The sequence below is a fragment of the Corythoichthys intestinalis genome, chromosome 11 (assembly GCF_030265065.1).
Source record: "Corythoichthys intestinalis isolate RoL2023-P3 chromosome 11, ASM3026506v1, whole genome shotgun sequence".
Taxonomy (NCBI): domain Eukaryota; kingdom Metazoa; phylum Chordata; class Actinopteri; order Syngnathiformes; family Syngnathidae; genus Corythoichthys; species Corythoichthys intestinalis.
This window is the reverse complement of record NC_080405.1, coordinates 37940692-37956222: the sequence shown is the minus strand read 5'-3', so window position 1 is coordinate 37956222 and position 15531 is coordinate 37940692. Positions and strand designations below refer to the sequence as shown.

General features: G+C 40.8%; 1 protein-coding gene across 1 annotated transcript in view; it reads right to left on the bottom strand.

The window, feature by feature from the left end:
* ankhd1 (ankyrin repeat and KH domain containing 1) overlaps positions 1-15531 on the bottom strand; it is a 43424-nt gene that overhangs the window by 14729 nt on the left and 13164 nt on the right. The window contains 17 exon segments of the mRNA XM_057850103.1: positions 64-203; positions 358-826; positions 2578-2862; positions 3010-3272; positions 3374-3476; positions 3803-3946; positions 4031-4158; positions 4372-4459; positions 4599-4708; positions 4830-5021; positions 5158-5239; positions 8486-8641; positions 8838-8932; positions 9022-9255; positions 9343-9490; positions 9583-9730; positions 13580-13736. Of these exon segments, the coding sequence (XP_057706086.1) occupies positions 64-203; positions 358-826; positions 2578-2862; positions 3010-3272; positions 3374-3476; positions 3803-3946; positions 4031-4158; positions 4372-4459; positions 4599-4708; positions 4830-5021; positions 5158-5239; positions 8486-8641; positions 8838-8932; positions 9022-9255; positions 9343-9490; positions 9583-9730; positions 13580-13736 (2942 nt within the window).

Genomic DNA, 15531 nt, shown 5'->3' with positions numbered 1-15531 from the left:
TTGAGCATTCTCGGTCGCACTTGTATGCGCATGTATAATGGGGAAAAAAAAAAAGTGTCTTACGTGTGCATCAATGTCAACAGAGGGGTAGAGGGGTAGCACAGATGGTGGTGAGGAGATGTTGGCAGATGTCTGGGTGGGCGGTTGCGACAAGGGAGTAGGTGAGGTGGTTGTGTTCAGCATGGGCACACGGCTGCTAACAGCTGAAATGCCAATAAAGAGAAAGTTAGTAGAAGCGTAAAATTGTGAGTGTAACACTTGAGAGAGAGAGAGATTACTCAATGAGCTCAATTCTGTGCAATCAGCGCACTGAATGGGCCAGTTTCACAGATAGTTCTGGTCAAGTCAGGCACCAACCTGCCATGATGTCATCCAGCGTATCTGTGAGCGTCTGTGCAGGTGTAGCAACCATAAGTCCGTCTGGGGCTGGCTGAGGTATCATTCCAGGCCCCAAGCCGGACAACTGCTGACCTTGAACCTGCTGCTGCTGGCCAAGCATCTGCTGTCCAACAAGCACCCTTTGAAGGTCGGGACTTGTACTCCCTGGGTAATCGGCGGGGTTGTAGTCAGGCAAAGGCTGGACAGGAACGAAGGCAGCCTGGAGAGGCGGAGGCGGTGGCTGGGCCTGTGGTGAAAGGGGCAGTGGTGGCTGCTGTGGAGGCTGTGGTCCATCTCTGCAGAGGATTGTGCCCACTTGAGGAAGCTTGGTGTAATCCTCCTCTTCTGCATCTGCCTCATCTTCTGAACCTTCTTCCTCTTCTTCTTCCTCCTCCTCTTCCTCCTCGTCATCATCATCGTCATCATCTTCATCATCGTCTTCTTCATCCTGATAGAGGTATGGAAAAAAATTATGTGTATATATATATATATATATATATATATATATATATATATATATAGTGGAGAACAGCGCTGGTTGTCACATGAGTTGGTTATAACACTTGCTATAACGTGAACACTAGAGCAGTACTTCTCAAATGGTGGGGCGCGCCCCCCCAGGGGGGCGCAGAGCGATGCCAGGGGGGGCGCGAGTGACCTCGGGGAACATGCTTTTTTTTTTTTTTTTTGCCGTACTAGAATAAAGTGTACTTGCACATCCACTCCGTGGGTGGCAGTGGCGCTCTCATTTTCAAAGTGCGTGCAGTATTTTTGAAGTAAGCAAGAGCACACGGAAGAGACTCATGCAGAGCTGGACTCACTCAGCGACCCACTGTCTTTCTCACGTGTCCGGCCGAGAAGTGCCGTTTTCGGCTTGGGATCGTCACGACCACCGCCCTCACCTACGGTTCTCCCTCGGCCGCCGAGAATGCGCTTTTTTCGGGCCGTTTGCCTTTGACTTTTAATATAGTGGGAAATGAGGAAAGACCACTGTTTACTGAGTCTAAAAATGATTATAGCGGAGAAGCCAAATCAGTTAAGACGCCACTTAAAGACATTAGACCTCAATCTCATTGATAAGTCGCTTGATTGTTTTTCAGCGAAAATGTGCCGAATATTGCCAATTGTCACAATCGTCCCGCTTTGTCAGTGTTATATCAGTAAACCAGTGAGCACTGTGGTGAATCAGCGAAAATAAAAACTTTCCTTCTGTCCAGAGACCTTTTTCCCCCCTTCTATTCAGTTTTGTTGTTTTTTCGGTCAAATTTTTTGGCATGTTGTCCTGAAGAGTAAATGTTTCTAATCAATTTGAATTTGTTATTATTTACTGATTTTATTACATTTTATTTTTCAGTATCAAATGGTCAAAAATGTACCTTGAGTGTATTTTTACAGTTTGGATGTGACTTTTTTTTTTTTTTTTTTTTTAACTTCAGGCAAATTGATGCGCATTAAGTCTTTTCTGTTACAAGCAACACAATGTTAAAAAAGTTATTCTTTATTATAAGTTGATCTATGTTACTTTTTTTCTTTAATAGAAAAAAAGGACACAATGTTAGGCTGAGGCGTACTTATAATAGTAATATAGACGAATGATACTATTTACAGTGGCGGCAGAGAGTTGGGGGGGCGCGAAACATTTACGTCTTCCTTGGGGGGGCGTAACAGAAAATAATTGAGAAGCACTGCACTAGAGGATGGTGGAGCACAATGTCAGCATCAAAATTATTAGTATTATGGTAAATTTCTTAATTTTAACATCGACACTATTTTATACACAATAAATTTCTAGTGTTACCATCATAAGGAGGACACGGCTACAGTTTTGATTTACATGGTCTAGCTAGTTACTTGCAAGCTGTTGAGCTTCCAACCAAAAACACAAGTTGTCAGCTCTCATTCATTCATTCACGTTTTTTTTTTTTCTGTTGAAGGGATATTGTAAACCTAATCGAATTTAATTGTTATACTGTATTCTTGTTGAGACATTAAAAACACCTGAAGACTGAAAAGAACACAACACAAGAGTAACTTTCCCTGCAATAAATGAGTAATCTAAAATGTGTTGATATTCAGAGATATTCATGAAAGAGCAAAAAATTGTGGCAACAAACTGAGCTCTCTCCTACCCACAATTATTAAAGTTATAATTGGCTGTAGCCCTGAAATATCGAGATGAATTTTTTTAAAAAAATGAACCTCTTCATCTTCTCCGGGCAGTTCATCTTGCTCCCCGTCTTTGTTGGCCTCTTCATCTGTGTCAGAGCTGGATCGTACGAGGGCAGCTGGCGTGAGAGGAAGAGACCCAGGAACAGATGAGGTACCTCCAGGCCCTGGACCCGGGCCTTGGCTCTGTCCGGCCTCCTGCTCTTCCTTTAAGCCCTTCGCCTCCATGTATTCTTTGGTGAACTGTTGCTGTGTTTTCAGCTGCAACTGGCGTTCTACCTTCTGCAGCTCCTTCAAGATTTTCTTTTTCTTCTGAACCTGAGAAGACAACAACAAGTTAACCAAATATGCCAAGCTTCTTGTGTCAAACAACATTTAGATAAAAGAGGGACTAATACTCAGGACTAGAATACTTAGAAATATTTGAGTAAGCCCCTTGACTGTGAAGTGGACAAAGGAGGTTACCTGCTCCTCTCGACTTTTCTTCAGCTCCTCGATTTTGTCTTTGGTGAGTGGCTCCCCTTGGATGAGTTCTAGCGACTGAAGCTGGGCTTTTTCAATTGCGCTAATCCGCTGGCCTAGCTCATTCAATTTTCCCTCAGTCTCCTCCACAATGCACTCCAGTGGCTGGCACAGGTGGAAGGGCGGCAGAGGCTCTGCTTCAGTCCCCCGGCCAACTGAGCTGGGGACACCAGGCTGAAGTGCTGCCTGTCTCTGCTTGGATGCACCTGCATTTGAACATTATTGAGTAAAAAGTTGTGATATTGAATCAATTAGCATGAAACACATATCCTTTTTAAAGGTTTGGACTTACATAGGCGCACATTACCTTTGCTTGAGACAGGTGGGGGGGTTGTGAGGTTCGATGGGGCCCGGTCGGGCTCCTGAGGGGGAACCACCATAGCGAGAGCTTGGAATGGGACACGAGGGACCTGGAACAAGAGATTATCATTTTGCAAACAATAACAGAAACAATAGAAAAACATAGGCCTGTCCCAATTATTGTTGGGCCTTTTCCGAGTCGCTTACTATGTCAGTATATCTAATTACTTCTGGTCCCGTAAAAAAAAGTACAAATCACCTGTAAATCACGTAGTCGGGCCAATTTACAATTATCTGATCAGGTATGGACATCCCTAATCATTAAAAAAAAACCTCAGTTTTCTCCACTACGTTATAAGCATGGCGGGCCGTCAGGCTTGTCTTTTCTGCAGAAAACTGCCTAATGTATATAGAAAAGAATTGTTGCTCCATTTACCTGAGACGCATCTTGGGAGGGGGGAGTAAGTTGGGAGAGGTCAGGGGCCGGGACAGAAAGGATGTTGTTGGGATAGTCCAACAGGTAGGACACGACATTGGTGTGGCCACCCTTAGCAGCTTCAATCAACATGGTCGAGCCATCCTACAAAGAGGAAAAGGTAGCTTGTTCATATTTGATTGAATAATGTTTAGTATTATTCCTTTAACGCATGAAAATACACATTACTTTAAGTCTGTGGGTAGGGTCTGCCCCATGAGCCAGCAGCAACTCCACAACGGCCAGATGCCCTCCAGCACAGGCCAGAGACACCACTGTGTGATCATTATTGGCGGTAGCTCTATTCACATTAGCACCTGTACATGAGATGGTAAAACAAAACAAGAGAAATTGTTGCATTACAAAATTCTTACTACATTCTTATGGAAAATGAATATTGTGGTTTTTAATTCATATAGTAGAATTAAACCTAACTTTTTCTAAATGAAAATGCCACTTGTAATTCTTATATATCTCTTGACTAAAAAACTAAGTGCCTTCAAACCCATAGTTTTTGAAAAAAAACACACCTTTGCTGATAAGGAACTGTACTGTGCAGAGATGCCCCGCTCTTGCCGCCTTCATCAAAGGTGTCCGTCCACCTTCAGACTCATGTTCCTGGAAGCAAAATGATTCGTCTTTACAAATTAGCTTTATTAATATTAAAGGTATAACAGTTCAGTAAAACAACATTCAAATCAAGATTTTGGTGCAGTGATACTTAAAACCATCAATTTGAGGGGGAAAAAAATTGTACCAGGTTAGCTCCAGCCTGCAGGAGAACATCTGCAACATCCGTGTGACCATTTTCACACGCGTATGTCAGTGCTGTATCACCGGTTGCTGTGGTGGCATGAACGTTTGCCCCTGAATGAACGAAAACGACTTAGCTTTACAGTTAAAGTAACAAACAAAATGGTTTAAATGCAGTAAAGCATAATCTGGCATTGAAAATTCTCTGTTGATTGGCTCGCGGCTTTCTGCGCACCTGCCGCCAGTAGATATTTGACCAACTCCAGATGGCCTTCCTGTGCTGCTTCCATGAGGGGAGTAGAGCAGCCCAACTCAATGTCAGCCCCTGCTTTGATAAGAAAGTCAGCCACTTCCAGGAAGCCTCCGCAGCATGCTAGAGTCAGAGCTGTCTCCTGAGTCTCTTCTGTCTGGGCGTTGATGTTAGCACCTGGATTAAAAAAAAAAAAAAAACAGCATATATTGATACTGCAAAATGAGGACAAATATGGGGTTCACACCTACGGTACTACTTGTTATAGCGAAATGTGACACCCTTTTGCACTTATGGTTGAATATTTTGGTACCTTGTGCAAGCAGAAGTGCTACCATTTCTTCATGGCCTTCTCTTGCGGCTTCCATTAATGGGGTGTAACCCTCATCATTTACCTGGACATAAACAAGCCTCATCAGATGTTAAGATCACATGTTACACCTTTTCCAATTTATGTTCAAGTACATTGAAGGCATTCAATGGGTGGCCTTTAGCATGAAAATGATATTTTAGTGCCAATTCATATCCATACTACTGCAAAAATAATTGTATAATGTACATAATAATTGAACAATAATTAGAGCTGAAACGAATACTCGAGCTACTCGAGTTTAAAAACTGCTCAGAGTAATTCTATTCACCTCGAGGAATCGTTTCATTTTGCCAGCTCTAAGCATCACGTTTTGCCCGGACTACTTTTAATGCGGGACAACGCGCTGATGTCAAGTGCGTAGAGGTAGAAGCAATAAAAAAAATATAAAATACCTTTCTGCAGCCGACAGCCACTACAAACTACGCCGACGTTGCTAAAAACTAGCCCGCATGATGCTACCGCGGTAGCAGGTAGCATCTGATGCGTCTCATAGATATCACGTGTGTTGAACTAGATGTGAAATGGCAGAGTCAGCGGTGTTCGTAAACAGCCACTATGTTAAAGCAGTACACTTCACAGTGCTAATAAATAAGATTAACGTTACTCGCTCGCGTAACGTTAGCCCTGCGCGTGGCTAACGTGTCTTACATACAGGTTTTATTTAATCTGTGAAAACATTGCGTTGTAGAGTGATGATGGTGTAAAATGAAAATATGATAAAGCTAACTGTAAATTTTAGCTTAGTAGTCATTGCTGGATAAAACACAAAGTAGCACTAGTCCCTAATGTGCTCCAATACAGCAGGTATTATACTGTAACGTTTTCAAAGAGTCGCCCGCTTCGTTAGGTTGCAATTATTTATTTTTTTGGGAACTTGTGAAACGACAACAACAACAGAAAGGCACGTCTCTCCCTCTCCCGCACCTCCCTCACCCCCGCATGTCACACGGTGCATTCAGGAACGCATGCAAATATCCCCGCCATATTATAACCTGATATGTTACAATACATTTATTTTGAACACACCAAAAACTCCAAATCCTATCAGGACTTATAGTTTAGACTAACTTAAAACTTGACTAGAACTTAAAAATGGCTTGACACAAATGGAAATTCAATTGAAACACGTGGGGAAAAACACCTAACTTTTAAGTGATGTGTGTTATCAAGCGTAATGGCATTTTTAGGTAAGAAATATACATTTTATAAGATCTAAAACAGACATGTCCAAAGTCCGGCCCGGGGGCCAAATGCGGCCCGTGGACAAATTTCATCCGGCCCTCAGCATCTGTCATAAAATCAATAACGTCTGGCCCACACACAGACGTAAGAAATTGGTCAGCAGTAGTGCTACCAGCATATGAAGTATCTTACACACTAAATGCTGCTTCTCACTTACCCACGAAAAGGCAGCAGCACTCTAAGCAACATTACCCCGTGTGGTCTTTACTCCCAATTTTCTAAAATGGCGACAGTCAACCAAAAAAAAAAAAAAAAAACCTTGACTGCGACGGCCGATGCTTCAAGGATAGGTGGAAATTGGACTGTTTCTTCACGAAAATACGCAACAACTGTCTGCCTCTTTTGCAAAAAGACAGTTACTGTTTTTAAAGAGTTCAATGTGAGGCGATATTACCAAACAAAGACACACTAGCCACGTTTACATGCTGACTTTTATTCATACCGATTCAAATCATTCCGAATGGAAATTTCACATCAGCTGTTTACATGTCACTTCATCTATTCCAATCCAGCGTTTACATGCGACTGCCTTTATTCCGAAAGGACGTTTGACAACTGCCGTCTGACATGCGCAGATTAATCAAAACAAAGCGTCACGTTGCAAAACATGGAGATCGATCGTCAGATCAGCTGCTGTTTTAACTTTCGAGTGGAAACAAAATTTCAGAATGATACGCCGTTCATTTAAAAAGTTGTGTGGGTGCGCTGTGCGTGTGCTTGGAAGCCATGTTGCAAGTGACGTTACTTACGTCACCGAGTGACGTCACCACGTCAGTACGGAGCATGCGCAGAAAGAACGCAACCAGACACCATTCCGCTTCCCTGTTTACATGATATAATTTTACTTCTAATCGGTTTGGGAAAAGGAATATTCCACTCCTGTGAATCGGAATGAAATTCCATTCGGTTTGGGCCTGTTCATTCCGGATGAGGTGTTTATATGGAACACATTTATTCGGTTTGAACAAATATTCCGATTGTAATTGGAATATTTGGCTCCATGTAAACGTGGCAAATGACATGTACGACAAGATTACAGGGAAGATCCGTAGCGAGAAATTGAAGAAACTTGAAGCTAGTTTAATTTCACAACAGCAGTATTTCGCAAGAGCCCGAGAGTCGAAAGAACGCCACAAAGGTTAGTTGCGAGATTGTTGGCATTATTAATTAAAAAAATAATAAAGCAAATGTGACAGAATGGATTGCTAAAATTTGCTTAAATATATTGTTCGACATAAATGACGTCAGGCAAGGTCGGCCCCCCAAATATTTACCACACCAAATCTGGCCCCCTTTGCAAAAAGTTTGGACACCCCTGATCTAAAAGTTTTTCGAGTGAAAGCAGTGAATTGGTCTTTTTTTTATTCTAGTCACATCTGAGAGGAAATTGTTGGCTGTTTTTCAACAATGTACATTGAAAATAAAGACATTGTTTGTCTGAAAATGGTTCAATATTGGATGAAATGTCTTGTTTTCCCATGTATATTTATAATTGCTTTTTACCTAAAAAATATATGTTTTATCCGATTACGCGATAGGATTTTCAGTCAATTACTCGATTACTAAAATATTCGATAGCTGCAGCTGTAATAATAATTCAAGCATAAACAATGAAATAGTTTTTTTCAATTTCAGGCACTTATCCCACCAATTAAGTCTTATTCCTCATAGATGCGGGGGGGGGTTGACATACCTGTAACAAACAGTTATTTTAAAATTTTCAAAAAGAGAACCTGTAAATGTCTACAATCTAATGTGGTAAAAAATGTGGTTGCACCTGACATTATTGGTGGTGCACCAGATCAAACTGTTTGTCAAGATTAGATTTTTAAAATAGTTGTTAAATAGAGTTCCAATAGGCCAGTGTATATGTGTATGAAATAAAAACACTGTCCTTTTTTTTGTACACAGAGTATGAGCACAAGTGAATTTGGCATGTGTTACAATGAGTTACAAATGGAAACATACTATACACATTTTATGTGGGACGAACTTTCTTAAATTTTCAGCCGTGTCTTTTACGCACCTCCTCCAAGTTGGCTCCCCTCTCTATGAGCAAGGCTGCCAGCTCCACGTGTCCTCCGCAGGCTGCGAGGGTAAGGGGCGATTCAAAAGAATCCGCTGGCATGTTGACCTGCGCGCCGCTGTCCAACAGCAACCGCGCTACCTCCACATGGCCATCCTGGGACAGCGAGACACACAGAGAATGTGGAGATAAGCACCTGAATACCTATGCAGCTTGTGGAACTGTTGCTATCGCTGAAGGCGGAATACTGGCAGGAAAATATCATCATTTCCTGTCCAAGCTATTTGTACATAAGAATGGCTTCAACACTTCGATGGCCAAAAGAAAGTGAAGATTTAGAGCAGATGCTCACCATGCAGGCCTCCATCAGTGCAGTGTGCATTTCATCAGTCTTATGCTCCTGGTCTGCGCCAGCCTCCAACAGAAAACGCACCATATCCAAGTGACCTGTATGGTGTTGGAGCACTTGTTAACCAGTTGTTGATAACAGCTGTTAAAGGGGCTAATATAATAATTTTGCTCGGACTGGTTCCGACCTTTGTAGCAGGCAAGTGTGAGAGCGCTCTCTTTAAACTCATTTGAATGGGTGTTAATTCCAGCGCCGTACTCTAGGAGTACCCGAGCAACCTCGACATGGCCAGCACTGGCAGCCTCCATTAGAGGTGTGTGCCCGTTTTCATTGTGGTCCTCGATGTTGGCACCCTCTTTGAGTAGCACCTTCACCACGTCCACAAAGCCGCCAGCACATGCGTACGTCAAAGCTGTGTTACCTACGGGCACAAAAATCCAGTATGACGATTAAAACCAGGCATGTAAAGAGAAATCACAAATTTTCCAGATTTTAATTTCAGTCTTACCTGTGGAGGATTGTGCGTTAACATCTGCTCCGTGTACTAGAAGCAGCTTGACGATGTCCACATAGCCCCCACTAGCTGCAGCCATAAGTGGAGTTATATCCCCTTTTATGCCTCGGTCCTCCACATTTGCGTGCATGGCCAACAAGACCTGTTTAAGAAAATACGTGTGTTACAATTGAAGTCCCTGATATAATCATATTCTCAAAACAAGCAACATAATCATATGAAAGATTCAAATACCTGTGCAAGTTCATAATAGCCAGCCGAGCAAGCTAGACATAGCAGGCTCTCCCCTTCCTCCGTGTGTTCGTTGACACTTCGCCCCTCATCCAGCAGTTTGCGCACAGCGTTGACATCACCATCTGAGCATGCCTCTGCTAAACTACGGCTGAAAATCACCAGAACACTGCAATTACCGCCACGATGACACATAAACATGCATACGCCTAACAAATTCAGCTATCAGCAAGCACTTATACGGGTCCATTTTAAAATCAAATCAATTGTTGTAGTTACAAAACATTTGTTGATTAAGCGCATCCAGCCTTGAGCCGATTGCCATGAAGACAGAGTATATGTAAATGTTGCAAAATCTGCAAATGTCACGATACAACCCAGAGCTGGGCAGTCTGGCAAAAAAAAAAAAAATCATGATTTGTTCTAAGGATGGGACTAAACACATTAATCAGGCATGAAAATGGGTCAGGGGTTAAAAAGGTGAGAAAAGTGTGGAGTAAATATGTTCCGGCGTTCTGCCAAAATGTCCGCCGTCGGCAAAACATCCTACATGTGGCGAATTTGACCATTTTAATTTTTCACATAAGGCTTAATATTCCAGTTAACGGGGGTTTAATTAGTTGAAGGAGTTGATTTCAACCACCATTGACTCGCGCTCGCTTAGCCACTCCGGAGCCCTGAAACTAACAAATAACTGTCAAACTGCACAGAATTTGTTCAAATCATTTCCAACGACTAATTAAACCCCGGCTAACTCAAAGATTAAGCCTAATGTAAAAAATTCTGAACTTCCCCTTTAAAATAAAGACCATTGAATATGGCCATTAAAATGTTGTCTATAAAAGTTTTAGAGCAATAAAACAAACAACAAAAATGAATAAAATGAACAGGAATCCTTCAAAGTATTTCATAATGGGTCCAAATTATTTTTCGAACAGATCATGTGACTATAGAACCTTAGAGACAGCCGTTTGCATTGCTTAGCCAAAACTACAGCTGAGGAGGCAAGATGGATATTTAGAATTTCTTTAAACCTAAGCTTTCAAAACCCTCAACAACAACTGAGCTTGAACCGAGGATTGAGCACGAGCAGTATCAAAAAGTCCTGGCTGTCGTGTTACCTGTTGTGCTGTAATTCCAAGTGGTGCTTGAATTGGATGCTTATAGCGGTCGACAGTCTTTTTGAGCCAGCGCAAAGTTCGCAGCGCACGGAGATATTTTTGTTATCTTTACTGGACAAAAATGTGAAGTAATGGCTGTGTTTCCAGTGTGCAAATGCAGCCGTTTGTAGTATATCTCCTGCCTATTTCATTGCATCCTGGCGAGGTAGCAAGGCTATGTTGTTTTGGCCGCAAACTCCCAGCGCTCACGCATCATGGTAATACACGTGACCCTTTTTGTTCCATCCCCGATTAAAAAATGTGACATCTGATGTCACTCCCATGACTACAGTATTCTTCATTCTACACACATTATGTAGTAATAGTAACGCACAGGCATCAAGGAAAGTAATGTTACTCAGATTACTGATTTAGAAAAATGAACGCGTTAGATTGTTCTTTACTGAAAGAAAGTAATCAGATTAGTTACGCATTACGATACCGCGTTATTGACAACACTGCTTTTATATTACCGTTAAATACACAAGCTTGACGCTACCTTAACGGGAGCTATTTTTTCACCGGACGCTCCGGCAGTGTTCAACGCAAGCTGCAACGAACGGCAGTAACTTTGTCATACCAGAAAATATGAAAACGAAAACCATTACTCACTAAATTCAATATGCTGGCAAATGCATTCATCTAAAAACAATTGGGAGTGATACTTTACCTCCTCCAGCGAATGTGAATTTGTGCTTAGTACAAGATCATCTGTCGCAATTAGCGATCTTTGACGCTTTTTTTTTTTCCTCCCCGCATACAAACTTGTTTCTCTCTCAGCGGCTGTGATTAACCTCAATGAAGTTGCTGTCCTAGCTAAGCCTTGCCTATCATTCGTCTGTAAGTTTTTAGTAACTTTGTGTATTGAATTTGAAAGGAAAATGTGTGTTTTGTTTTTGACGAACTTTTTCATGAAGCTAAACTGTTGAAGCTACTCACATGTGGAAAAATACGAGTGTACAACGTTTTAAATGTATTCATTTGGTATATTTCAGTTACCACGATTTGAGAGATCAATAAATTGAAGAATTTACGCCTTGCGTTTGGAGTGCTTGTTTTTGGGTTTGCTGGAATAGCGTCACTGACACACGCAGCATCCAACAGGGGAAGGGGTAAGCGCTGCCGCGCCAAGCCAATTCTGGCTGCATTTTCGACACATGAAAAATAACGAATACGTACTACTGTATGACGGAAAATTTTAGTGGTTTTGTAACCGCGACGTTTTCATAGCATGGTAATCCGTGAAGGTAACTGGCACATGCCTACAAACGACCCCCCCCTCCCCCTTAAAATTTTTCTCCTCGGATCTACACGATTCACGTAGGTCATCCTTTTTGACTTCAAAACGGCGAATTTCGCCGAAAGGTGAGAGATTTTCATGCCTGATTAATAATACATTTTCCTACATGATACTGCGAGTACCAAAATAGTTAACAAGTAAAAAAAAAAAAAAAACATTTTAAATGCAGGTACGCTCCAATACCGAATCCATTAAATAACACAGAACTTTTGTTAAAGCACATTTTTCTGGTACACCGATTAAAACGGCGTAATAATTAGTGGTTGGCCATTTCTGGTAGAAGAACCAGAAAAGAAAGATGTGCACTTTATGCTATTTTTTAGGACTATTTAAATGTTGGACTGTTCCAGATAGATTTCCTGAAATGGTGCTTTAACGTCGAGACTTTAAAAAAAAATTGCCCAGGTAATTGTTCTGTATTATTTTGCATTGAAATTCAAATACAGGTAGTCCTCAGTTTATGAACGAGTTCCGTTCTTGCACTGGCGATGTCACCCGGATTTTCACGTGTCTAATTTAACTCTTTAAATACCTCTAAACACCCTGTAAATAAAAAAAAAAAAATACTATCCAAAAGCGTGTATTATACGTCATTGTACTGTCCACCACAAGACGTTGAAGCCAAGTCAGAGCTAGACAGTGAGCTAGGCGGTCAGACATCCGTGTGGTGTGATGACTTTATTCAGCTGCTCCTGAAATCAACACTTGCAGAATAAAACTAAAATAAAATTCGATTAAACCAGTCTCACCTTCAATAATGGCAAATCAAATTTGTGTTTACAAGTAGCTGCTGATAGAGCAATAACAAATGATTAGCGTGTATCAGTTAGCGTCCGCACATCATCAAAAATAATCACATAAAATAAACTCGCCCTAAGTATTCGACCACAATTGAAAACGCACAATAAATAAACAGTACAAAAGGGGTTATATACAGCTGATGCCTCACAAGCAACAAATGTGCGCACAGGTTGTCACCTCTCTCACTCAGCTGTTCACTGTGTGCGTGTGCGACGTGGGCGCGAGTGTGTACATGCGCTCTCGTGCAGAAGTACTAAATGCTCTACGCTTCCTGCGTGAAAACCATGCATCACAAACAGAAGTCAACATTTAAAAAAAAAAAAAAAAAAAAAAAATCGAACAAGACTCAGGCATCGTAAAGTTGAAATCCGATAAATCGGGTACGTCGTAAGCCGGGGACTACCTGTAATTGCAATTTTAATGAGAAGAAATCAGGCCCTACCTCCGATTTTTTTTGTATATGGTACAATTTTGATTCTTTACAAACCTTGGATTTTACATTTAATCATCCTTATACAAAGACTAAGATTGCTGCTAAGTGAGGTTGAATCAGTTTTCCAAATGTTTTCAGTAACAATGAATTTTGTAAACATGAGATGTATGTTACATATGCTTTTATGTGTGGCCAAAACACAGTAAACATAAGGACACGAACCCATCTAAAACATTTCTTAGTGTAGATGAGTCAACGTGAAGTGTTGAAAACAAAAACCAGTGATAATACGGGTGGGATACATACTTGTCGGCTTGGCCAGCGTTAAGTGTGTTTTCGGCCCTCATACGCGTGAGTGCAGCTGCAGCCTCATCCAGCGCACAACTCACAGATGACGTCAGTCGTCGCAGCACCTCGGGATCTGCAAAAGCTTTACCATCGGCAGTGGAAAGTTTACCGATGCCTGGCAAACACCAAAGGGCAGAGATGCAGAGGGCAAGGCAAACCACAGGGGAGCACAACCAAACCAGATCCGATGAGGGCGCAAGTCCAGTCCAGCCAAACCAATCCAAGGTTAGTAGCAGCATACAGAAAGAGGAAATGAAAAAACAAAAACACACACATAGAAACACACACACACACACACACACAAGCATGTTAATTTGGCTCAACTTTTTTCTCAATTAATTTCAATACACTCCAGTAAAATTCGGCACAGTGCAAGTAACTTTTCCATCTAATTGTGCCTGCAAGTCCAGTAAACGTACAGAATTTTGCTCTTTTTGTTCAATCACAGTCATTTTCACAAGACCAGCCATTTTAGTGGATTTTGACTGATCTTTCAAGGCCCACAAGATAGTGTTATTACAAAGACACGTATTTAGCGACATATACACAAGCGATACACACGTCAGTCACGTCATTCGTGATGTTTACTTGTTGTTCCCATAGTGACAGTTAAGTGGCAATTGTCAGATACATCCAAGTTCTTGTCATTTGTACTTGTCACATGACATACACAAACACACACACCTATTAACTCAATAAAACATTCTCTGTCAAACCTATATTTTAGTCTAGAATGCTTTAACCTCTCCAATTTCCTCTATGTCTTTGCAATTATATCCTGCTTGAAAAACGGGTGATGCCAGAAACGCAGACCAGGAAAATAAAAATCATGAAGCTTTACTGCCATCCTTTGGTGAATTCTACTCATTCACTTTATGTAAAATATGCATTTTGACACAAAAGCAGCAATATTTATTTTGGATTTTTTTTTTTTTTTTTTTTTTTTTTTTTTACAAAAAAACGTTGTTAAAAAAAAAAAAAAAAAAAATTCCACAACTAAATGAGCTCAATGTTCTTATTTTTGTTGCTGACAAAAAAAAACGTTTCCCTCACGTTTTCACTGACATCGATCAATTTTGGAGAAACCTAAAAGTAGCTAACTCGGGAATATACCCTCACAAAAGGTTTCTCAAACTGCTCATCAGTAATACGGTGAAAATGAGTGAAAACGTAAATATTCACTAGATGACTTTAGTGCTGCAACGATTAATCGATTAACTCGAGTATTCGATTAGAAAAAAATATTCGAATTAAATTTTGTTGCTTCGAGTATTCGTTTAATTACAGTGGCATTGTAATGGTTTATTTTGAAAGTGTTTGCATTTAGTTTTATTGATTAGGGTGGATTCACTGCCCTCTGGTTTTCCTCTTTTCACATGGCTGAATCCAACTGCTCCCTGTTAAGTCCAACGTAAGCTCAGGTTTTGTTTGACCTAATGTTTTTTTAATGCCTTCATAATTTAGTTTATAGGTGTGTTTAGCTGTTTTTTGTGGGAATATGTGTCTGAACCATTTGTTAAGACCATTGTAAAAAAAACTAGCATTTTATAGCATTAAAACTAGCGGACTTTTTCTATGTAAGTTACCTAATTGTTCTTTTGTTGTACATAGATCCACATTTAAAAAATATATATACCATTTGAGGCTCAGTCCAAGTATTTTAATTTTTCATGTTCCTTATCCGATTACTCAATTATTCGAACTAGTCCATCGATTAATTGACTACCAGAATATTCGATAGCTGCAACCCTAGATGACTTTACAATATCCGTCCCTAAAAATCTATTAAGCCCCTAAAAATTCAGATTAGCATTTACAGGACTTCTAGTAAGAAAGTACACCACCTAAACATGATCACAAATCAATCTGCTAAACATTGGTGAGAAGAGCATAAGTACGCCCAGAAAAGA